This window comes from Petaurus breviceps, unplaced genomic scaffold (genome assembly GCF_028583685.1).
Source record: "Petaurus breviceps papuanus isolate PSGF00001 unplaced genomic scaffold, PetGlider_PUasm1.0 90650, whole genome shotgun sequence".
Lineage (NCBI taxonomy): Eukaryota > Metazoa > Chordata > Mammalia > Diprotodontia > Petauridae > Petaurus > Petaurus breviceps.
This window is the reverse complement of record NW_027187299.1, coordinates 8592341-8616082: the sequence shown is the minus strand read 5'-3', so window position 1 is coordinate 8616082 and position 23742 is coordinate 8592341. Positions and strand designations below refer to the sequence as shown.

The window sequence follows — 23742 nt, the reverse complement described above, 5'->3', positions numbered from 1 at the left end:
CAGGTCTTTCTGACTCCAGATCCAGCAGTCTGTCCACTGTGCCACTTAGCTGCTCTTAGAAGGCTTAGACCTAGAGAAGTTATAAATGTTTTTCCAAATCCCACAGCTTCTAAATACTAGAGCAGGAACTGTAGCCCACTTTCCTGATTCCTAGTCCTGAGCCCTTTGCACTACACCGAGCAAGAAATACCATTCCCCAGTAACTGATTGGTATTGCTAGACAATTCATTTATTGAATCAGGTTGACCATGTTTAAAATAGCCAAATCAAAAAATGTGTATTACTAAGCAATGGGTAGGGCCAGCTATGAGGTTACAGCCTAGTGATATTGCTCTCCTTTCTTCCTGAAAGCAGTTTAACAGTAAAACAAGAGATGGGTTCACTGTGAATACAAAAGTTCCCAGCCTCAAAGATCAAGGGAAGGAATATGATGGATTCACAATTACTATAACAGGAGACAAGTATGTATGCTTTTAAAAGTGTGAGTATAAAATATGGCCATGTATCTTGTGTGTGTGTGTGTGTGTGTGTGTGTGTACGTACATGATATCTAAGTAGAAATATATCCCAAGGGGTGGTATACAGAAATAATCTGGTTAATTTTCATTTTCCTATTGGAATGAAAGACACCAGGACTGGGTACATAGCCAGAACCCTTTACTTTTGTTGGGGGCTACTGACTTGGGATGTCTGAAGGTTGTAGCGCCAATGCAATATTTACAGCACCCATGATCACGATAAAGACCGTGACTATAAATATTGCATGATGTTTGATTGCAAAATATACCAAACTCTCCATATAGAGGACAGAACTGAAACATTTATTTAGACACCAGAAAATGCAATCCCAAAACCAGTAAGCCTATTCCATCATAGTACCAAAGATATTAAGAAGCCATAATAACACTGAGAGCCACAGCATCCTTTAGCCTTCCCACAAACCAATACAAGATCAGTATTTACTCACAAACCTCTCTCCTTGCCTTAACCTCCTCTCTCTCCCACACTATTGCTTGCTTTGACTCCCAGCTTCCTGTGGGCTCTGCTTTCCTTCAGCAAACTCCTCTGACCACAGGCTCCATATGACTACATTCAGGCTATTGGGGATAGAGTTAATCTTCACAGCAGGAAAGCTTCCTGTGGGCTCTGTTCCACTGGTCAGCAAATTCCCTCCAACATAGGTTTCATGTAATTATATTCAGCCTATTAAGGGGCAAAGTTTACTTTCAAAGCAGGGGAGGTGTTCAAACTCCCCCCTAGGTCTATTAAGGGGCAGGGAAGATCTTCAAATTCCCATTTCCATTACAAAGGTTTAATTTGGTATAATCATTAGCTGCATGCCTTCAGTTTGAATTTTCTGATGATCCCTAATCCAGCAGTTTTCCATGTTTTAAGTACAGAATTCTAATAGGCTTTCTAGAGAGCGCTGTTTTTTCTGTATCTTTGGAAACCCATATTAGATCATTGATCCTGTAGGAAACTATCTGAAAAACTGCCTTTAGGCTTTTGAGTGCTTTTGAAAGTTGGGAAGAATTGTGTCTGCATGTGAGTAAGGAAGGGAGAGAAGATTAAGCTGAGAACTTCTCAGGAGTTGACTGGCAGAACTGTGAAATCAAATCTCACTTGATAAGAACTGAAGAGTTCAAAATCAAGTGCAGTTAGGTTTGGGTGAGAAGAAGTAATTGGCAAATGACTTGGAATGGAACATGGAAATTGAGAGGGTAAAATAAAGAGTGGATAAGTCCAAGGGAAATCAAGTACAGCATTTCTATACTTATTATTTTTTATTTAATCATAATGTTTTGGGCAACTCCAAGGCCAGTTTCATTCAGTTGTCAGTTAAACAACAAGCACAATTGATCCCATTTGGTAATTCTGGTTTTAATTTGTATTCCATGAGGGAAGAAAGAAAACAAGCATGTAGTAAGTGTTTATTATGTGCCAAATGCTGGGGCTACAAATGCCAGTAAAAAGAAAGACAGCCTCTGCCATCCAAGAGCTTACATTCTAATGGGGGGAATATGACATCCAAAAGTGAGTAAGGCTAGTTAATGAAGACCTGGCATGGGTCATGATTTCAAAGTCCTAAAGCCAGGATTAGGGATGGGAAAGGGAATGAAGGCAGGCCATCCTGGGCTTCTCCAGATCAGGGAAGTTCCAGGACTAACTCACTATTGGGAGAAGAGGACAGGTCTTATATAGAGGGATATTCCAAGTTGGTGTTGGATGATTGGATGTGACAGGGAAAAGAGGCCTCAGGCTCTGTAAGTTCCAGGAGAAGATAGCTGTTGAGGACATGGTTTTGAAGTCTAGAAGTCAGGGCCAGGAGGGAAACAAAGAATCATGTAATCTTGAACCTAGTCACAGATCTTTGCTTTTTTAGTGTAACATGTGGGTAATTTGCCAGTTTATGAAGTGCTTTAATGTGCATGCATAAGAACCGTAAATAAATACAATGATTCCTCTGTAAATGCATCTTTTTCGGGGAGGGAGGGAGGGCTGGTAGTGATTGGGGGAATGGTGAAGCTCCTTTATAGTGAAGTCCAAAAAAACAAAGGAAGCAGTGTTGGTATGCGTCATGTAGCTCAAGCAGTCTTACTAATCTGGATAAACAAATGTCATTGTCACCAACATCATTTATTAAGCATCTGTTATGGTAGACGCTGCAGATTCAGGGACACATAAAAAAGTAAGAGAGACCCTCTTCTTGAGCTCTTAAGAGTCTAGTTGGGGAACTAGGACACATACGTAAAAGATGTCAATCCCGAGAATTTGATAAGCATGAATGAGGTCTTTTGAACATAACAGTGAAGGCCAAACCTCTCTCTGGGTTTACATAATTATTTTAACCGATACTCTTTATCCATATGGTTACAGTTTAGTAGAACTACTATCATCCACTCCCTGCCTATCCATCCTGTACACAAAGTTAATCATTAGAAATTTTGTCCTTGCTGAGGTTCAAATAAACTCTCTCTAGCATTTCCTACCAGTGTATAATTGAGTCAGTCTGCTTGTTCCCCTTTGAATAAAATTATTCCTCATATATAAACTACCTATCTAAAACTACCTTATAAGTTACTATCAAAGTACTCAGAAGATGTTAGTACATAGTACTTATATAGCTTAAAATAACAGGTAGCTATAAGAGATTTCCAGGGTTAGTTTCCCTATGTTGGGATCAAGATTGTTGTTTTGTATCAGATTTTACAAATGTGCAAGACCACAAACAAGATCTAAGTGTATGAACTCTAGTTTGTAATTTCTTCTAAGGTCTAGAGACTGTTACCTACCATACTTGGTTTCACTGTTAGATAAATGGTAAGTGCCATTATACCTGTTAACTATTGATTGGCAGGTTTTTCAGAACCTAGAACTCTTAGCTAGAACAGTCTCTGGCAAAGAGTGGTTCTAGAATTATATTCTTTGGCATTTCTAAGTTAGCCTTTAATATATAGAGCTGTGTTCCCCTTTATTAACCTATGCTCATAGAGACAACTGGTCAAAGTAGGTTGGCTTTCACATTGCATTTTATAAAAGTGGCATCCTTGGAAGTTATATGTAGGAACTAAATACAGTGAAAGAGAAATTCGGCCAATATTAACAAATATTTGTCTTTCTGCCACATCAAGAAAACTTTCTGAGTTTTGCTTCTTTCCTTTTCCTCAATATTTGGGTCTCTGAACAAGTTGTTTAACCCATACCATTTCTGTTCATTCTTGTTCTTTCAGAGTTGGCAATATATTATTTTCTGTGGAAACTCAAACCACAGAAGAAAGAACACAATTATATCATGCCGAAATAGACGCACTGTATAAAGATCTCACAACTAAAGGAAAAGTATTAATTCTCTCATCAGAACTTGGGGTAGGTTATTATTTCCACTTTCTCCCAAAAGGAATTGATTTGTAATATAAATCTTTTCTTTTATGTCTCTGCTAACATTCTTTTTCTGCTATGAAAACACATACTATCCATGTAATCATCTTGAATTATTCTGTGTAATATCTACCTTCCTTTTCTGATACTATTCTTTAAATATACATATAGCAACAACAACAAAACTATAAAAATCTAGAACTTAGCAACTTTAGTTAAAGGAAAACAAAATGATTGATTTCCATGTTTAGGAGCAGAATGATACAACTAAAGCAAGGTATTACAGTATGATATACTTTTGGTTTGGCTAGAACTGTTTAAGAATGCTCTATAATGAAAATGGCATGAGCTCTTCCCCTGTCATTTTTCTTCTCTCATTATGATTTCAATGAATAATTATCTTAAATTGATTCATAATAGTTATTTATGTAAAATCCCACTTTTTAAATCAACTATGACTAGCTGTTTTTGACTTGCTTACAGTAATGAGAGTGCACTTCAGTTATCAGTGCTTTGTGTTTTTCAGATCTTTCCTATTTTAATTAACATTAAGCCTTGATTGCTTGCCTACCCTACATTCTAATGATTGGCTTTGTGACCCCAGGAAAACCACTTCTTCTCTCTGACTTCAATTTATTAGTTTGTGTATGTCATCATGAGGATTTATGAGGTAATGTTAGTGAAAGATTTAAAAACTTATCTGAGTTCCACAGTAAACTAAATTTCTTGAACCACAGGTTTGCATGTGTACCTTGTCTTTTATGGAAAGCATTCAAGATGGAAATCATTCAGTTTTTCTAGAAGGAAGAAGATAGTTCAGTATAGACTATAAGGATATGATAAGATGGAAAGTTGGAAAGTTTCATTCCTTGTAGGGAGGAATAAGCCAACGTTTTTCTTGATGGAAATAATTCATTTGTGTCTTATCACCTTATGGATAATTATTGTACAACCCAGTATTTGATATTCATGGGTTTCTGTTTCCTTCCCCAGGAGGCCGATGCTGTCTGCAACCTAATTTTGTCCTTAGTTTACTACTTCTATAATTTGATGCCACTCTCCAGAGGATCCAGGTCAGTGGTATTCCTTAATTATAAAAATTGCGCCCTTTGGATAAACTGCCTTAGAGTACAGGTAGAAAACTAAATATCAAGAAAATAAAACATTAACCAACAGTATTCCTTTCCTGTCCCACAAAACGCAACCAAAATGGTACCCGTAAAACACAATATCATCAAAAAATGCCAATTTTAAAGAAATGGGACTTATACTATTGCTTGAAGATTAGTAAGCCTATTGCAAAAAACAAAGGAGTTCTAAAGATGAGGTCCCCACCTTCAGTTCTCTGAAAGGCAAATTTGTGAACTGTTATTATTCATGAGAGATTTGAATTATTAGTGCCTTGTGACCACTAGTTGCCTTCTAGGTCCTCTAGGTCCTTGGGTGCAGCAGCTTTTTGATGGAGCTTAAGTTTTACAGAACAGATCCTTTTATTAACAGATTTTGTTCTGTGAAGTTTGGATTCAGTCAAAGGGCCACACTTGAGGACCTAGAGGGCCACATGTGACCTAGAGGCTGCAGGCCCCACCCCTTCATAGGTAATAAGTCTAATTTCCATAGCAATATAAGTAGACATTTTCCCTTCTTTTCTTGGTAATTGGACCCTTAGGGATATTTGATTTTTAGCCCTGGCACATACACATCTATTTATTAATATCTTTAATGTTGTACTGGCTGCACATATTTCACATGCCACCTTATTTGCTTAAAGCCTGGAAAAATGACTGTTTCTTGTTTATATAATGAACCTCATCAATGTATGGAGATAGTACTGACTTAAAGCATCCAGGTATCTTATCAAGAAGGAAGCTTTTACTAGGCATAGTGTCCCATGCCTCTAATCCCAGCTAAGCTGGACTGTCGGATCTCCTGAGCTTGAGAGTTCTGAGCTGGGCTATTCTGATTAGCATCTCCACTAAGTTCAGCATTAATTCAGTGAGCTACTTGAAGAGAGAAGGTGGACCAAATTGCCTAATCAGCCCAGGTCAGAAACAAAGCAGGTTGTTTGGCTCCTGAGCCAATTAATTAGCAGAGGGGTCAGGCCTGTAAATAGGAGTAGCCTCTGAACTTCCATCCTGGGCAAAAGATAGGGAAACACAGTCTTTTAAAAATAATAAGGAAACTTTTATAACAAGTAAGTTTTCACATTGGTCTGGTTATCACATACTGAGACTGGGTTCAGCTTTTAACTCCCATGAAATGTTGTAGTCAAAGTTTTGAAGCTGGAGTTTTGGGGTTTTTTGCCCTTACATAATATGTAGATAAATCTATGCACACACAACCTTTAAGAACCCAGGGTCACCTCTGCTCCATGATGAGGCATTGGAGTAAGTACTGTGTAGAGGACATAGATATAGCAATAGGACCTGGGATTCTCTGGGGTGGAAATTCCTTCTACCAAACAGATTAGCATCTTCTCTACAATTTGTAATCTGAGAGAGTTGCCTAAATCGCCTAGAGGTTAAGGGGCTCTCTTATACTCAGGGTCACACAGCCAGTTTCTGTCAGATTTAAGACTTGAACCTAGCTCCAGCATCAGGGGCTTTCTATCCATTATTCCATCTAGGAATGGGGAGTTCTAGATTCACATGCCAGCTTTGATATAAAACTGGGGACAGCAACCTCTCAGAGTTTCAAGTTTCCTCATCGCCAAGGAAAAATAATATTTACACCTCCCTCACAGCATGGTTATGAATGGTTTTCATAAATCTAAAAGGGGCAAATAAATCTGAGTCATTAATGCAGAAGACAGGAAAACATGGATGGGTTTCGATCTGGATTATTGGGGAGACATCCATATCAATAACAGATATCTATTTGACTATTAATAGCATTGTATTAATATTAGTAACATTAGACGTAGTGACTGAAACTTTGTCTTTTCTTATTTCATTGTAATTAAAGTCAGAGTAGGAAGAAGACTAAAGAAACAATTCAGTATTATTTTTTAAAGCTTAATTGGTGTCATCTGTTTGATTTTGATTAATCTTGATTACTCAAGTTTAAAACAAACTGATTGTATTATACAGTAATGATTAGATGATCTCTTAAGGGCCTGTCTCACTCTTAAAATTCTCTGTGAATTTCATTCTTAGGGTCCAAAATGTTGTCGAAAATAGATATGGAAGTTTAGCTCTTTAAGTCAATAGCTGTGTTGGTGAACAGGAGGTCATATCAGCAGAATAGAATTTGATTATTGTTGCTTTTTGTCCATATAGTGTAATAGCTTATTCTGTGATTGTGGGCGCGTTGATGGCAAGTGGGAAGGAAGTAGCCGGAAAAATTCCCAAAGGAAAGGTATGTTGGAGTTCGTAATAGAAAGTCGGTCAGTTGTACACTAAATTTCAGTTTGTGAAAATCTTCCTATTTCAAGGTACATAAGTTTATTTCAAGCTATTTTCTTTAGTACTAAACCACACAAGCTAAAGTTGCATTTTTTTTTTCTACTCCAGTTAGTTGACTTTGAAGCCATGACAGCTCCTGGATCAGAGGCCTTTAGCAAAATAGCCAAAAGCTGGATGAGCTTACAAAGGTAAATAAATATTTTGGGGAAAGCTGGGAGTTGCTGCAGACTGGGCATAGCAAGTATCTATTTACCACTCCTAGATCTTTAAAGAAGCATTTTTTTAAATAATGTGAGTCATTATTGACCAATGAGCTTCATTCTTGTTTTAAATTTTAGGGTTTGGGTTTTTTTGGTAGCTATACTGGGCCATTAAAAGAGTAGGCATATTGAAATAGAATCGATTAAAAAAATGGTGCTGTTAGAAGCAAAATTTGTTTACAAAACAAAAACAAATCTTTTTTTCCAGCCTGTTTTCAAAATAATCAGATGTTTATTTCTACATCATTAGAAAAGTCACTCATTACCTGAAATCCTTGATGTCATTTATCCTTTATTAAGGTGTTGAAAGTATAAAACGATAAGTTTTCAGGTTTTTCATTAAGCAGGAAATAACTTAAATTCCTCTTTTCCAGGTTTTCAATTTTGAGAAGTCTTCCTTGTAATTTAAGCCAGAAGTACATGTCTCAGTAATTATTATTCAATAATGAATTACAAATAGCAATAAATCAGTGACTCAGGTGGGGGGAGGAGAATTACACCTTCTGTGATGTTTCTTGGCTTTTGTTTTCAGAAACATCAAAGAGGGTTAAATCGGTCTCAAAGTAAGACATGCTTTAACCTCAGAGAAATAAACAGATGCTATCTGAACTCCCTATTCTTTTTTCCATCTATTTACTCATTTTGCTTTCAGATCCATTTGACAGAGCAGCCAACTCTCATAATTGATGAGTAATTTGTATTCTCTTTTAAAAGTTAGTTTTAAAGTGAGTTCAGTTCTAAAGTGAGCTGTTTACCCAGATTGTTAATATTGGAAAGCTCCCTGGTTCTGGTGTCAAGACAGCCTGGATTCAAATCCCACTTTGAATTATTGTTACTTGTTATTTACCTGTTATCATTACCTATTATTACTTTGGCAAGTCTTTAACCTCGATGGACCTCATTTTCCTCATTTAAAAAAGGAAAGGGTTGTACAAGATAACCTTCCAGATATGTATTCCTCTTATTATATTTAACTCGGCAGTCAACACTTAGTATTGGAAATGATTATGCTTTGTCCTGTCAGGTGCCTTCTCATATTTCATTTTCACTCAGTTGACTCTACCTTTTGTAAATTTTGCTGTTTCTCAAAAATAGGCCTTGGAGATCATATTGCCTTTTATCACATAATTTTGAATCACTTCTCTTACCTCAGAGTTACATTTTAAAGAAGAATTATTCACTTTACAAAGAAGGGGAAAAAAGGTTCATTTGTTTGTCTGTTGGCAGAACTCCTAACCCAACTAATCAGTTGAAATTTGCAAGGCTCATTTCAAGTACCAACTCCTCCAAGAAGCCTCCCTTGATCCCTTCACCCTATTCCATAAATTACTTTATATACATATATTTAATTTTTATGTATACATTATTCTCCACCACCTTCCTACCCCATAGAATGTAAGCTCTTCTGAGGGCAGGTAATATTTTGATTTTATCTTTGTACTTTTCAATATTTAACATAATGCCCAGCACATAGTAGGTGTTTAATAAATGCCTGCTGAATAAATAAATACTGGTTATTTTTCTATCTTTTGGATAAGGTTATTTTCTCTAATTTCTCTCCTTACCCAGTTGATTGATATGTATGGGAAATGAATGAATGATAGTAGGAATAAAAATCTTGTTCTTTTAGGCAAATTGTGTTGTCTTCATGTCTTTTTTTTTCTCTTTCAGTATTTCTCCTTCTTACAAGAGTCTTCCATCAGTATCAGAGACATTTCCAACATTAAGAACCATGATTGAGGTGCTAAACACAGACTCTTCTCCACGGTGTTTTAAGAAACTATAGTTGTTCTATAGTATTTATTATAAAGTAAAGGGCTGGGACCTCTTGCTTCTCTTAAGTTATTTTTTTGAAAAGTGAAATTATGAAGAAATTAGGTCCTTTATTACTTTTGATACCAGTTTTTGATAGGAACTGAATACTTGAAAGCATTTTCTTTACTTTTCCAGACTCAAATCATGAGAAGACTTATGGGTGGGACTAAAAGTCTGGGAGGGAAACAAATGTATTGGCCAATGGCCTGTTGGTTTTCATTAATAAATAGCCATACACTGCTTCCCTATAGCAAAACAGTATGTACATTTACTTTTAGAGACCAAAAATTAGTCACTAAAATTAGCCATTGCTGATTTTATTCCATATATACCAATGGGTTTTTTTTCCCCTCCAAGGAATATTTCCCTTCATGGACTTTCTGATAAGATTGTCCTTTTCAGTGAATATAAAATCTTACTTCATGTTCAAGATCTCAAATATTATCAGTCAGTGAAAGCATTATAATAAGACCATTGATGGATGCCACAGAGCACACATAAAATTTTGGTGATACAATTGTCAGTGTTCTAGAACACTGAAGTGCTGAACTGTGATTTTTTAAAAATTTTGTTGAAAAACCTGCTGTAATGGCACTGGATTGTGTGTGTTATATGTCATATTAACTGGTTGCTATTTCAGGTAGCAGTGTATGAAAATTCAAAACTTAAAACAACCACTGATTTTATAAAAATCTGGTTTCCATTTGGGGGTTGGGGAGGAATGATGTGAAAACAATGAACCTCTGGTTAATTAAAAGGTTACCATTTGAAATTCATTTTCTTTGACTTTTGTGACTATATTTAAGAACGATGACTATTTTCTCAAATGCTTACATACATAAAAGACACACATAAAAATGACCTGCATTTGTATGGTTCAGAATTATCTGCACACAGATGACTCAAATGAAAGTGTTTACCAAAAAAAAACCCACTATCTTTCTTCATAAAAAGCCAACCAGGAGACTGACCATTATGTAATAGAAAAAGGAACTGTGGCTAAACCTTTTACTCCATTTGAATAATTTGTTAACTAGGGGGAAAACAATTTAAAACATGCTCATACAAATGGAATGTATGCTTTTTTGTATACACAAGTGAATATAAATTAACATCCTTCAAAGAAGCCATTCTTTCTGAAGGAATATGGGATAAAGGAATGATCAGAGTAGGCTAGGTTTTCTCTGGAAAGAGTTCTCAAAAGAAAGTAAGGAGATGATCAAAGATAAGTGGGGCAGACTGGGAGACAGCATTCCAGATGAGGAAAACAGCATTCACAAAGGCTTTACCAAGCTGGCAAAGAATGAGTTTGTGTGAGATAGGAAACAGATTTGTGTGGGGAGGAGAGGGAAGAGGGAATCATTTGGAATGCCAGGCAGAGAAGTGTAAAGGAGGTCAGGGCAACTAAGGCAGCTTTAATTTTGAACATGTAAAGAATTTTCCCAAGTGGCTGGCAAATTTTTATTCTTTTGAAGAATTGAGAAAGTTTCATATGTAGGAGGTAAGTAGATCTAACTTGTATTACTGTATTAGAGAAAGGGCCTGAAGTTTGTGTGTGTGTATGTGTGTAAATATATGTGTACATATGTGTGTGTGTATATATATATATATATATATATACTCTCATATATTTATAGATCTAGATATATAGACCAGAAGTAAGCCATTGTGATCCCTTTCAACTCTTAGATTATGTGCTTCTGTAAAATGTAGGATTGCATCCAACAATTTAAAGTTTTTTAACTACCATATGAAGAATGGCTTTTAATTTTACCCTAAGGAACTATGAGCATTCCTATTACAGCACTTCTTCAGGAAACCTTGGAATGAAAGAATTTTTGTTCAGTAATCATATTAAGCACCTCCTGTGTGCCAGATGCTGTGCCTTATAAGCACTAGGGATGTAAAGAAAGTCAAAACACAGTACCTGTCCTCATGTGCTTACAATATAATGGAGAAGACTACACAAGAGGGGAGTGGGAAAGGAATGGTACCTGAGGATTGTAGGCCAAATGGCAGATGATGAGGGAGCTTCCTTGGACCCCCTCCTTAAATGGAGGATTTGTCCACCCTCTCCAGTCTAGGAAGGGAGGGGTCTCAGGGCTACGCTATGGAGGAGCGAATTTCATATTTGGTTCAGCCTTGCTAAAAAAATGAATGTTACTGAACACAATAGTTACCACTAGGAGAATAAAGTTTGTATGTGTCTTCCAAATATGGATGGTACCCAGTATAGAAATTTTATATCCTAATTGATCATAACTAAGGAATATGAGTAGGCTCTTATAGCTAATGCCGTGCCAGAAGACGAGAGGAGATTCAGGCACACAATCCACCTGGAAATGTGTTGTATGGCATTGATGCCTTGCTTTTCTGGGAGTTGTCAATTCAGGTGTGTTCTAGACTGTGTCTCACCTATTCCTGTACCACACTGTGCCTTCCCTAAATGGTAATTCACCCATTCTATAGCATCCCCTTCCCCTTCTGAGCCCCACATTTCTCCCAGTTAAACTTTTGTTCATAACCTCAAATAAAAAAGACGTCTTTGGATGTCAAGTGTAGCAAAAAGAAAGGTTGTAGTTGTAAGGGTCATTAATGTGAATGGTTGCTACAGAAAGACTGAATTCCTTCAACAGTTTCTGGCAGGAGGTGCTTCTGACTTGGGTCTTCATTTTTTAAAATAAAAACAAAACTATCATCCAAACTAAAGGCAACTAAAGCTTTCTCATGTTTGTTCACTTTGGTGTTTTGCCTTGTATAATCGATTTAAGATCATCCCTTCTGGCATGAAATATCTACAGAGGTGACATGAAAACTGTTCACCACATCATTAAGGGCACACTTCTAGGGATAGATTTAAATAGATGATTTGTTGATCACCATTTGTACCCTTGGCTGCCTTTCAAACCACAAATTCCAAAACAAGAAATAAAAATTCAAATACCAGAAATGTTTTTGTAACAATTTAATTTTTTTCTATTTTTAAAAAATAGAAATATATTATTTATTCCCCCATTCTGTTTACACAGTGGTTGTACATCATTTCTAGAGACCCTTCTGAACATGTTCTAAATATGCTAGCTATTCAGTTCTTGGGACTAGCTCTGATTTCAACCCAATTGCAGGAATGTACCTGGAAAAGTTTGTCATACAGTTCCCATTGGCATATCAAATTTGGCAAATTTATCACCCAAGATCAAAACAATCTTAACTTGGAGGAAAAAAAATGGGAGAATACTCTCATGTTCAAATAGGATCTTTTAAATAAAGGCCCCAAACATCCCCTGGTTGCCAGTAAATTCTTTTTAGGGGGCAAAGTTTTGTACAACAAGCATAAACAGAATGTTCCAGCCAAAAGCTGGTTCCTGATGCTTTGGAGGAAGGCGAAAAACCTCCATCACACATTAGGCCAGTTTTGTGTGGATGGTGGGAAAAATTCCTTCCTGACCCCCGAAGGCAATCAGCTTTTGCCCCAAGCATGAGGTTTGCAGTCCACCATAAGCATCCCCTTACCCCCTATTCTCCCTACTGTCTCAACCCTGTGGGCCCTAAACTATGGGATAGGAGAGTCGGGATCTACAATAGAAAAGGTAATTGGAACAGTTAGGGCAAGGAGTCAGGGAAAGCAAGAATGAGAAGGGTGAGAGTTAAAAGTAGGGGACAGGTGTGCTCTGTGAACTTAGACCAGATCAAGGGAAGCAGTCTGCCTGGACTCTACCATTATCCTGTTGAGAATAGTGGCTATGTCTATATTACCCACTGGGGACAATTAGCTTTTTGCTTAGCCTTCACCAACACTTGGTTTTTTCTGATGGAACAGAACAGGAGAATATGGTTCCTTCATCTTAGATGAGCCTGGTTCTGGGTGGTCTCCTGTTAGCCTTTTCTTCCCTGGAAATCCATCTTCTGCAAATGAAAAGATTTAATGAAGAATAAGGAATCTCATGAACAGAAAGGGAGGTTAAGTGTCATCTTCATCTGTCAATCTATTTACACTGGTTTACTTGGGTGTTTCAAAACAAAATCAGGCACCCAAAATAAACAGTAGGAAACCCTTAGGCCCTTCCTACAATCTAATATTATCAAGGAAAAATAATTTAGTAGGGGAAAAAACCTAATCAAAGCCTTAAATTCTGACTAGGTTCTCTGTTGCAGATTAGCTGATACAGTTGGCATGTAGGAAAACATCAATTACAATCCCTGAAGATTCAATTGAAAAAGAGAAGCTATTGATCATCCTACTGCCCTGCTTCTGAGTAGAAAAAACTGCTCACCTCAGCTCTTTCTGCACTCACAGGTCTGGTCTCTAGAGTCATTCTGACGAGCAGGCAACAGCCTAGAGAGAAACAACCCAAGAAATCAAGTCAAGAAATACATGTATCCCCAGCACCTAGTGCAGAGGTACTTAATTAGTTCTTGTTGATTGATTACCCTTCTTACTTTTGCAAAGGCATAATAAGGCCCTTTAGGGAGTCTTGGGATTCTGGATCTAGTTGGACCACCCCACATAACCTGTCAGTCTAACCATTTAACTTGTGTTAATTATACTTAACTATCGATAACCAATTCAACAAAATCTTGTTAAGCTCTTTCTGTGTTAGACCCGGGATGAAACACCCTAGAGATGAAAATCTCTGCCCCCTTTGAGCTTAGCTTATTGAGGTATGTGGCATACTCAGATAATACAAAAATTTAAGCCAGTAGCACATGAGAAGCAAAAGAAAGCATAAGGTAAGCCCCAACCTAAAGTCAAGGAATACTCTGAACCTCAGGCGTAGTAGGCAATTAACTGACAAATGTGAATGTATTAATACCAAATAACTCTTGTGGGTTGAAAATTAAGTGAAGTAATTTAATTGCCTAAGAACTAAATTCCTTCCTGTTTTGATATGAAAATGAATTAAGCAGGATAGTGCTACAGTTTGTTTCCTGTCTGGAAATCACTGATCTCTATCATAGGGTAAAAGTACTCACCTGAGGGGTAGACCCCTTGACCCCCTGCCTAGAGCCAGTTTGCGAGCTGTAACTGATGGTTGTGGAGACTGAAACAAATGGGAAAGCATCCTGGTATAAATACTCTGAGCCCTCTTTTGTCACAATTAGTCTTCACAGTATATGTGACCATGACTTCACAATGACCAGAGGGATGAGCTGGGATACACTTTGTTGAGGAGAAAACTTGCAAGTGGTTAATAACAAATAATTTCTGTTACTAATGAATCAAATTCATCTTGCTCGTTCTGGAGAGAATTTCTAAATAGAATAAATTCTTAGGCTGTAATAAAATAGCAGGCAAATTGTTAAGACAAGTTAACAGGAATAAATATGATTTTGCCACCATTTTTCAGAAAACAAAATATGTACGTGTCTTTCCTGCCCTCCCCCTCAAAGTTCCACATATGAGGAGTAGACTGGACCAGCTCTGTACCTTGGCAATGAAGCTAAATTATAGAGCATTCTCTAGGAATGATCTGGACTTTAAGAGGTCATCCAATATTCTGATTGTAGGTTCCTTGAACTTGAGTCAAGCAAGCTTTGCCTTATACTTATTTAGTAATAGAATTTATTAGAAAAGGTGGGAATGAAAGATCTCACTCTATAGCCTAAAAAAAGTAAAATAAAAATTGGATGATCTACCTAAAGTAGGTCATTTATCCTCCTAAATTTCTGGCTTTTGCTGACCAGAAAGGAATCCAGTAACTGATGACATAAGAGTCGACTCAAAAAGGGAGATAGAAGCTAATACATCAGTCTTCTGTTGGGTAAGATGTTACTGATTTCTTAGAAAAGGCTAAAGAACCTAACCTCCCCTGGTTGAAACCGAAGGCAGTATTTGAGGCTATCAAGTGTCAAAGCCAGCAAATCAAGGACAATTTATAGAGGAATCTTTGTTAAAGCTTTCCAGGATTGTTTCTGCTGAACTCCTCTACCTTGCCCTTGAAAACCACTGGGACTTTATATTCAAGTCTGTTGATCTTGCAGTAGTATGGGAGGAAGGGAAAATTCCATACAGTAAGGTAAATAAAAACTTACTAGAGGTTAAGCCTCAGACACAAGCTGTGTGACCCTGGGCACACTTAATGCCTCAGTTTCTTTAATAGTAAAATGGAGATAATAGCATCCCTCACAAGATTGTTGTCAGGAGCAAATAAAATTGTTAAAGTGCTTAGCACAAGTGTCTGGCACATAGTAGGTAACCTAATAAATGATTCTTCCCTTCCCCCAAACCATATAATTGAAAACAAAATACATTTTCCCCTTAGTTCCCACATAGTCTTGAAGATATGATCGTGTAGAAAGAAAGTCTTTATTTTGTACCTTGATAGGGACTCTCACCTTAAAGAATTTAAATAGTTGGGTACATAGAGAATCCTGTCCCATCCACTTTCCATTCAGAGATTAAAAAAAAGTTCATGTTTATATAAGATTTTGGCAGCTAGGTAACACAGTGTACAGAGTACTGGGCCCGATGTCAGGAAGATTCATCTTCCTGAGTTCAAATTTGACCTCAGATATTTACTAGCTATGTGACCCGAGGCAAGTCACTTAACCCTTTTTGCCTCATCTGTAAAGTGAGCCGGAGGAGGAAATAGCAAACCATGCCAATATCTTTTCCAAGAAAACCCCAAATGGGTTCAGGAAGAGTCTGAAATGTAATATTTTAAAGCTTACAAGACATTTTCCTCACAATAACCTTAGGAGGTAGGCAGTATTAGAATTACCTTTCCTATCTTACAGATGAGGAAGGTGAATGAGGTTCATTGAGGACTGACTATCCAAAAGTGAAACAGTTGTCAAGCAAAAGAGGGGTGACTTGAACCCCAGGCTACCTCTGTAAGTGATTTATCTAAAGTCTGACAACAGATCTCTAACATCCCTAGAATTAGCAGCTCTGTCCCTGAAGTTTAGAAGGAGGCACTGTTTACCAACACCAAATGACCTCTATTTCAGTTCAAATGAAAATAATCCAGTTGATTCTCAAACCCAGGAGGTTAGTGCCATTGCAACCAGTAATAACCTAGATATGATCATAGGTAAAACATTTATAAAGTTATCTAGTGATCTTGAAACAAGCAAGATAGTTTCTGCCCCCAAGCAGCTTACTTTCTTATGAGAAAAGATAAATAAAGGTGAGCTAGAATGGTGCTGGTGGTATTTTTGTGGGAAGTGTAGTAGAGGCCTGGACCCCAGCCCTGAAGTCAAAAGCTGATCAGAGCCAAAGGATCTAGGGGTCTTGGCTGGGGTCTTGGTTTCTAGAGGTGATGGTTTCAGCAAGCTGGCATGGCATGACTGGGACTGGTCAGAAAGTGATAGTATCTTTTGCTGCTGGAAGGTGTTCTGGGAAACTGACCAAATTTTTAGGCCCAATTCAATATATAATGAAATAAAATGTGTGAGAAGTTCTATTTCCTGTACCAGCAACATGAAGAAAATTCCATGTCTTAAGGCTATGTTCCAGCTCACTTCTCTGAGGGCTCCTTGCTAATGTGGAATGTGTTTATTATGTTAAAGTTCCCTTATCTCATCTCCAGATAAATAGTTTAGACTGAAGAATTACACTTCTAAATTATTAAGAGGACTGTATTGCTCAAGATGTCCTGGATTTGGGCTCTCCTTAGCCCCATGCTTTATTTTCTTTTATTAGCATTCAAAATTAATCTTCCAGAAGCCCTGGATCTGATTTATATGTTCAGCTTGAGCACCCAGATTATTGTGAAAAGAATGAAAGCTATTTTTGAGACTTGGAAAACTTTTGCTCCATTATCCCTTTATCCTCCATTGTGATGGAAAAATCTGGAAACCATACTACTGGAAGCCCTGGGCCCTGTTCTCCTACAAGCTCTAAGCAGATGAATCAGGAATAGCATTTTAGTATTCGTTTCTGTCCCTTGTTGAGACAAGAATGTAAAGGACAAGCCTAACTCTTAATGTTTTGCTTGTAGATTTAATTATGTACACTTCGCTTTGATTGTCTGAGACCACAAATACCTAAGAAGTTGCAGGCAAAGTTCTCCAGAAACATGCATCTATTCTGGTTGTGAGATGTGAATATTTATTCATCCTTGGAAAAGTTGAATCAAACATTGGGAAATAAAAGGCAAATCAATTAACAAGCATTTATTAATCACTTTTTATGTGCAAGGACACTGAAAGGTAAGAACTGAACCTTGCCCTCAAGGAGCATACATTCTAATGGGGAAGGCAACATAAATAACTTGGTACATGTAAGATATATATGCAGTGGATGAAAGGTAATCTGAGAATGGAAGGACCTCGTGCAGAAGGTGAGTGCAGTTCACTCAGACTACGATTCTTTTTTGCCAAGGCACACACAGGACATTCTGCAAAACCATAAAAGTAGATGATATGGTGGGTTTCCCCAGCCAACTAAGCTAGACAATGGAATAAATGAGGGGAATGAGGTGAAAAGTCTGTACAGGTTCATTGGATATTTACATTAATGACATTTAAATGTCAAGTTGAGAAGTTTTAATTCTATCTTTGGGGCAATAGGGAGCTAATCAAAATGGCAGGAATATAGAGTTGGAATGTCTTATGTGAGGAACAGCCAGAAGGGCAATGTCATTGAATCACATGGTATAAACATGGAAAGCTCAAGGGTTGGTGAAAGGTGGAGGGAAACTTGTAAAGTATAAGCTTTGTGGAAAATGAATTAGAGAAGGAAGATGAACCAGAAGAAAGGGGACCAATTAGAAGGGTATTGAAATAGTCTAGGCAAGAGGTAAAAGGGCCTCAACAAGGGTGGTGGCCATTTTAGTGAAGCTGAGGAGATGGATATCTGTCCTTTTCTTCTTGGAAACTAGAGACACTTATAATGATGAGCAAAGGCTGGGCCTAGCCATCACCCCCTCTGTGTATACTTTTCTGATTTCCCCAGATAAAAATTATCTTTCTTCTAAAACACTGTTGAATACTTTGTCTACATCTCTCCTTTCCCCCATTATTCCAGGCTATATTATACTTGCACATATCATGTCCACTCTCCTCCATGTCCCCTTCCCAGTCCCCATCATGTAAGTTCCTTGAGGACAGAGTGTTGCCATTTTTATCTTTGTATTCCCAGCCCCGTCGATAACAGTGTCTTGAGCATAATGGAAGTTCAATATATACTTGCTGGACTTAATTAAACAACATACCACAGGGGTAAGTATTTAATATAGTAAATAATTTCTTGTTTCTAGCATAGAGATATCATTTGGTCAAGATTATCTATTGTGAGCATGTGTCATGCTCCCATATGGACAAATTGGGACTATTTGTTTATAAATGAGGGAGTTAAACCAGTGAGCAAGATATATAAGGGTGGATCTAAGATTCTAAGTGTGACTGGAAAGTCTAGCTTGCAGCTATGGGAGGGATGAGAGGGTATAAAAAGGCAAAGCCAGGTAGCAGGGCTTTTGGGGGAAATAGAAAGGTAAAGCAAAACCAACTGTCCCTGGAGTGAAAAACTGTCTGCTCCTCTATGTGCCTTGGGGGAAATGGGAAATACAAACTATGAGTGAATTGTCCCCACCTTCTGCAGGAGGCTCTTCCCCTCTCAGACAATTCTCTATTAGGAGGCATGAATGCATTAGATGCAATGGGGAAAAGTGGAGTCCAGGTTCTACAAGCAACCCTACAGAAAAGCTGCACCATGCCTATGGGGAAGGAAATTTCATTAGTTCCTTACAAAGGATAGAAAATTACTTCTAACAACTAGGAGCTGAAAGTTACCCCTTATAACGTGTGCTTTCTAAGTTGGAGCCCATATTCTGGGGAGAACTATGGAAAAGTCTCACAAACTTTGGGGGAAGGGAGTTGATTTATACCATCTTTACCACAGTAGTAAATATCTGTTTATAAAAGCCAATGAAGTCTGCCTGGCTAATTTAGTATTAACAGATGATCAATGAAGGAAGTATACTTTTGGAGAGCTCATAAGCGATTGCATTAAAAAGGCGACAATCCTTCATGGTTAATCCCTATAACTCTAACGGGAGATATAGTAGAGGCCCTTGGGGGACTTGACCCAGTAGGATTGGGAGAGTAAGCCCCCTCCCCATCCCCAACCAGATACTTACATTATTGTACTCACTGTATATATTATTCTCTGGATTCAGTTTTATTTGCCCCAAATCAGTTCATGTAAATCTTATGTTTATCTGAATCCTTCACATTCATAATTTCATGACCACATATTATGCTTCTGTACCAGGGCTTGCGTGTATGATCTTCTTCCCAAATTCTTCATCCCATGTGATTCGAAGGGGCTCATGGTATGCATCTACAATATTATTGCTTCTCTTTTAATCCTTTGTTGAACTTCACCCAAATGCTCTCTACCTCATTCCCTACCTTCATTTTAAAATTTCCTTACATAAATGTATATTCTTAACATGCAATGCTATCCTTTCCCTTTTTATCTATTCCATTATTTTTAAAAATTAATTTTTTTCAATGAACTGTAGCAAATAATAGGCATGTTGAAACAGCTAGATGACTCAGTGGATAGAGCGCTGGGCCTGGAGTCAGAAAGACTTGAGTTCAAATCTTGCCCGATGCTAGCTATGTGACCTTGGGCAAGTCACTTAACCTCTGTTTGCCTTAATCCACTGAAGAAGAAAAGGGCAAACCAATCCAGTATCTTTGCTAAGAAAACCTCATAAGCAGTACTGGCCTGCTATGGCCCATGGGGTTACAAAGAGTTGGAAAAGAGTGAATGACTAAACAACAACTGTAGCAAAGTGCCTTTTTGTGAGATATGAAATGATATAAATATAATTATGCAATACAAATTAAAATATAAAATTTCAAACTGGTCATTCTTAAAATCCCAGATGTAATCATACAATTAGAACATAAAACAGTATTTTACTTGGTAAACCATTTCCCACTTAGAAATACTATCCAAGTTTTGTGTGGCTTTCTGACCATCTTTCCTAAGCTGACTGGGAGTGATCACATCCATAGAGTGCCATTTGCCATGGACTGTGGACACCATTTAGTCCCCTGTCATTTTACAGATGGAGAAATTGGGCTCCATGGAAGTTAAATGGCCTGCCCGAGGTCACTGGGCCCTACTTCTACCTATACTAGTTTCTGGTGCCAGTTAAAACTGTTTTCCTACTTTAAAAAAAAGAAAAAGAAATCAGGATGCATGCAAGAAGGAATAAATTTATTGTGCCTCAAGGTTAAGTAACTTAGCCCCACAACACTAGGGGGAAACAGTGGGTTTAAGAAAAAAAAAAAGAAAACCTGATTCCTACAGCTTGGATTCAATATGTATTCCTGGTAGGAATGATGCACCACACACTTAATAAACTCTTGCCAGCCTTAGGAGAGAAATTCTGCCTGTCTGTTCTTTTAGATGCTGGAAATCTGACCGTTAGATACCCTGTACAGATCTGGTGCTCTATACTACTAAACTGTACAGCTGTTGAGTGTCAACCAAGACAGGTGCTATATTGCCATATTATCAAGTCAATTCTTCATAGAAGTTAACTCATAGCCTTACTTGTCAAAATGAAGTGAGCTGTATCAGGGTTTGGATCAAAGATATATACAAGGTGTGCTGAAATGTTCACCAAGGGAACAACTGTGAAATTGAATATGAAGTCAAGTCAGTAACGGCTCAACTATCTACAAAGTGCTGGTGTTTGTCTCATAGCAGATACAAACTTCCCCAAGGATAAGTTTCTTTTCAAAGAAAGCTTTTATTCCAGTTCTAGCATGAGGTGTATATTTTTACTTTGTGAGTACTTGTGTAGCAAATGCTACACATTTCCTAGCAGTCCATTCAGAAGCATTTGTGATGGACAACAGAGGGGCCAGATTCATCATATTCCTGCTTGCTGATCTACATCTGCTGAGAGGTAGAGAGAAAAGCCAGAACAGAGCCACCACTCCAGATGGAATGCTTACTCCTGGGGGAGCAATGATCTTAATTTTCATTGTGCTAGGTGCCAGGGCTTTGATTTCCTTCCACATTCTCTCAGCAATACCAGGGTACATGGTAGTACCACCAGACAATACTGTGTTGGCATATAGATCCTTTCAGATATCAATATCATACTTCATGATGGAATTGAAAGTGTTCTCATGAATGCCACAGGATTCCATACCCAAGAAGGATGGCTGGAAGAGGGTCTTTGGACACCTGAACCTCTCCTTGCCAATGGTTTATCACCTAGCCATTGAGAAGCTCATAGCTCTTCTCCAGGAAGAGGATGAAGTAGCAGTGACCATCTCGAGCTCCAAGTCCATGGCAGCACAACTTCTCCCTTTCAGCTGTGGTAATGAAGCTGTAACTTCTTTCTGTCAATATCTTCATGAGGTAGTTTGTCAGGTCATGGCCAGCCAAATCTAGATGAAGGGTGGCATGGGGAAGGGCATAACCCTCATAGATGAGTGAGCACAGTGTGGGTGACACCATCACCAGTGTCCATGACAATACCAATGGTATGACCAGAGGCATACGAAGACAACACAGCCTAAACTGCAACATACATCGTTGGGGGTGTTGAAGGTCTCAAACACGATCTGTGTCAGCTTCTCTCTGTTGGCCTTAGAATTTAAGGGAGCTTTTGTAAGAACAGGGTGTTCCTCAGGGGCTACACAAAGCTCACTGTAGAAGGTATAATGCCAGATTTTCTTCATGTGATCCCAATTGGTAACAATGCCATATTCTTGGAGGTTTTTGATGTAGGAGCTTTGACTTTGACAAACCAATCTTCTTTTGGTTATATATTTTGATCTTCTTTGTCACCAAAGTAAGATTCTATAGTCTGACTTTTTTTTACGCTGTTTACTCATCTTCCCAATTTTCTAACTCCCTGTCAAGGCAGAACTCTGCTTCCAATGGGGGTAGTACTGTCCCAGACTTCTGAGGTTTTGTGTCAGTCACTGGATCCCCACCATCGGAGGGCCCAGAGCTCCGGAAGCAGCCACTGCACCTCCTGCTGCTGCCCCAGCAGCCACCTCTGCTGCCCCAGGGCTGGGGCCAGACCTTGCACTCCTCTTCCAGCCAGGTCCCACAAAGTTCCCCCACTGACTTTCCTCACTCTTCTCATGGATTGAGAAGTTTGGAAATCACTGTAGTTGCCAGTGATTTGGTCCCCTGAGGCCTGCTCCAGCCCCATCTGTGCCCGACACAGCACACACCAGACTGCGCCGTGTTCCCACCTCAGTGCTATATACCCTTCCTGTCAGCCTTCCAGGTTTGATTGGGTCAGAGATATGTTTCACTCTGTCATTTTGTGGGTTCTGCAGCTCTAGAATATGTTTAGAGTCATTTTTTACAGGTATTTGGAGGGTTTGGGAGCTAGCTCAAGCAAGTCCCTACTTTGACTCTGTCATCTTGACTCCACCCCAACAATGCCATATCAGTGGGATATTTCAGAGTCAGTCTATCGCTCTTGCTCTGGGTCTCATCACCAATATAACTGTCCTACCATGACACCCTGGTATCTTAGGTGTCCCACAGTGAAGGGGAACACAGCCCGAGGAGCCTCATTCCCAGCAAAGCCAGTTTTGCACATGCCAGAGCCATTGCCAATGACAAGAACAGCATTTTCTTCTTCCATTTTTGTTTAATCTGAGGCCGTGCACCATCCTAGTCTTAGAATCTAAAGCTGGGGGTAAGGGTGGGGGGTTGGGGCACATGGCAGGGGGAAGGAAGAAGGCAAATAAAGGGAATATGTCCAAAGTAGTCTATAAGTGCTGCCAGCTACCACCGAGTGAGCAGCATCTATTCTTTATACTTATAAAGCTAAACTCAAACTGGGAGAAAAATCTGTTCTACAAGACTAGATTTCTTCTTGGAAGACATTCCAATTCCAGAGGAAACATCCACAATATTGGGCACCCAATGTGTCTTTATCTGCTAACAAAGCATTGAATTTTACAGCTCAAAGCTATCCAGACCTCCAAATTATTCAAACAATGACTGAATGTCTAAAATAACTCCTAATCTAAAGCTCCTAGTCTAAAATGACACTCTAGGGGTGACTTCACTAAGGGGCATAACTTTTAGTTGCATGTACAAATCATGTTCTGAGTTTTTAAAATGTCATTATGCTTTTCATTAGTCGTTTTTAACATGTTTAGTTGTGTCCAACTCTTCATGACCCCTTTTGGGGTTTTCTTGTTAAAGGTAGTTTGCCATTTTCTTCTCCAGCTCATTTTACAGATGAGGAAACTGAGGTAGACAGGGTTAAGTGACTGGCCCAGGGTCACACAGCTAGTGTCTGAGGCCAGATTTGAACTTAGGAAGATGGGTCTTCCTGACTCCAGGGCTGACACTATGCCACCTAGCTGCTCCATTGCTTTATAGTAATACTTTATATTTCCCCAACCATAACCATCTAGCCACGTTAAGGTACTGC

At 38.4% G+C, this 23742-nt stretch overlaps 1 protein-coding gene and 1 long non-coding RNA gene across 6 annotated transcripts in view; one reads left to right on the top strand and one right to left on the bottom strand.

Moving 5' to 3' along the window:
• The window catches only part of TTC13 (tetratricopeptide repeat domain 13), an 83358-nt gene extending 73224 nt beyond the window's left edge, over window positions 1–10134 (top strand). Inside the window, exons 18-23 of one of the 5 annotated variants that reach the window (XM_069064905.1) lie at window positions 355–461; window positions 3732–3867; window positions 4873–4952; window positions 7158–7236; window positions 7392–7471; window positions 9215–10134. In XM_069064905.1, coding sequence (XP_068921006.1) covers window positions 355–461; window positions 3732–3867; window positions 4873–4952; window positions 7158–7236; window positions 7392–7471; window positions 9215–9329 — 597 coding nt within the window. In that variant the 3' untranslated portion in view covers window positions 9330–10134. Of the gene's footprint in view, window positions 1–351; window positions 462–3731; window positions 3868–4872; window positions 4953–7157; window positions 7237–7391; window positions 7472–8770; window positions 9178–9214 lie in introns of those variants that run through there. The other 4 variants (XM_069064904.1, XM_069064903.1, XM_069064902.1 and 1 more) reach the window with 4 other exon arrangements.
• A 2174-nt stretch (window positions 10135–12308) lies between these two features.
• Window positions 12309–23742, bottom strand: part of LOC138143661 (uncharacterized) — a 45834-nt gene continuing 34400 nt past the window's right edge. Inside the window, exons 2-3 of the long non-coding RNA XR_011163774.1 lie at window positions 13633–13694; window positions 12309–13264 (exon numbers count right to left, since the gene is read on the bottom strand). This is a non-coding gene — a long non-coding RNA (uncharacterized lncRNA). The remainder of the gene's footprint in view (window positions 13265–13632; window positions 13695–23742) is intronic.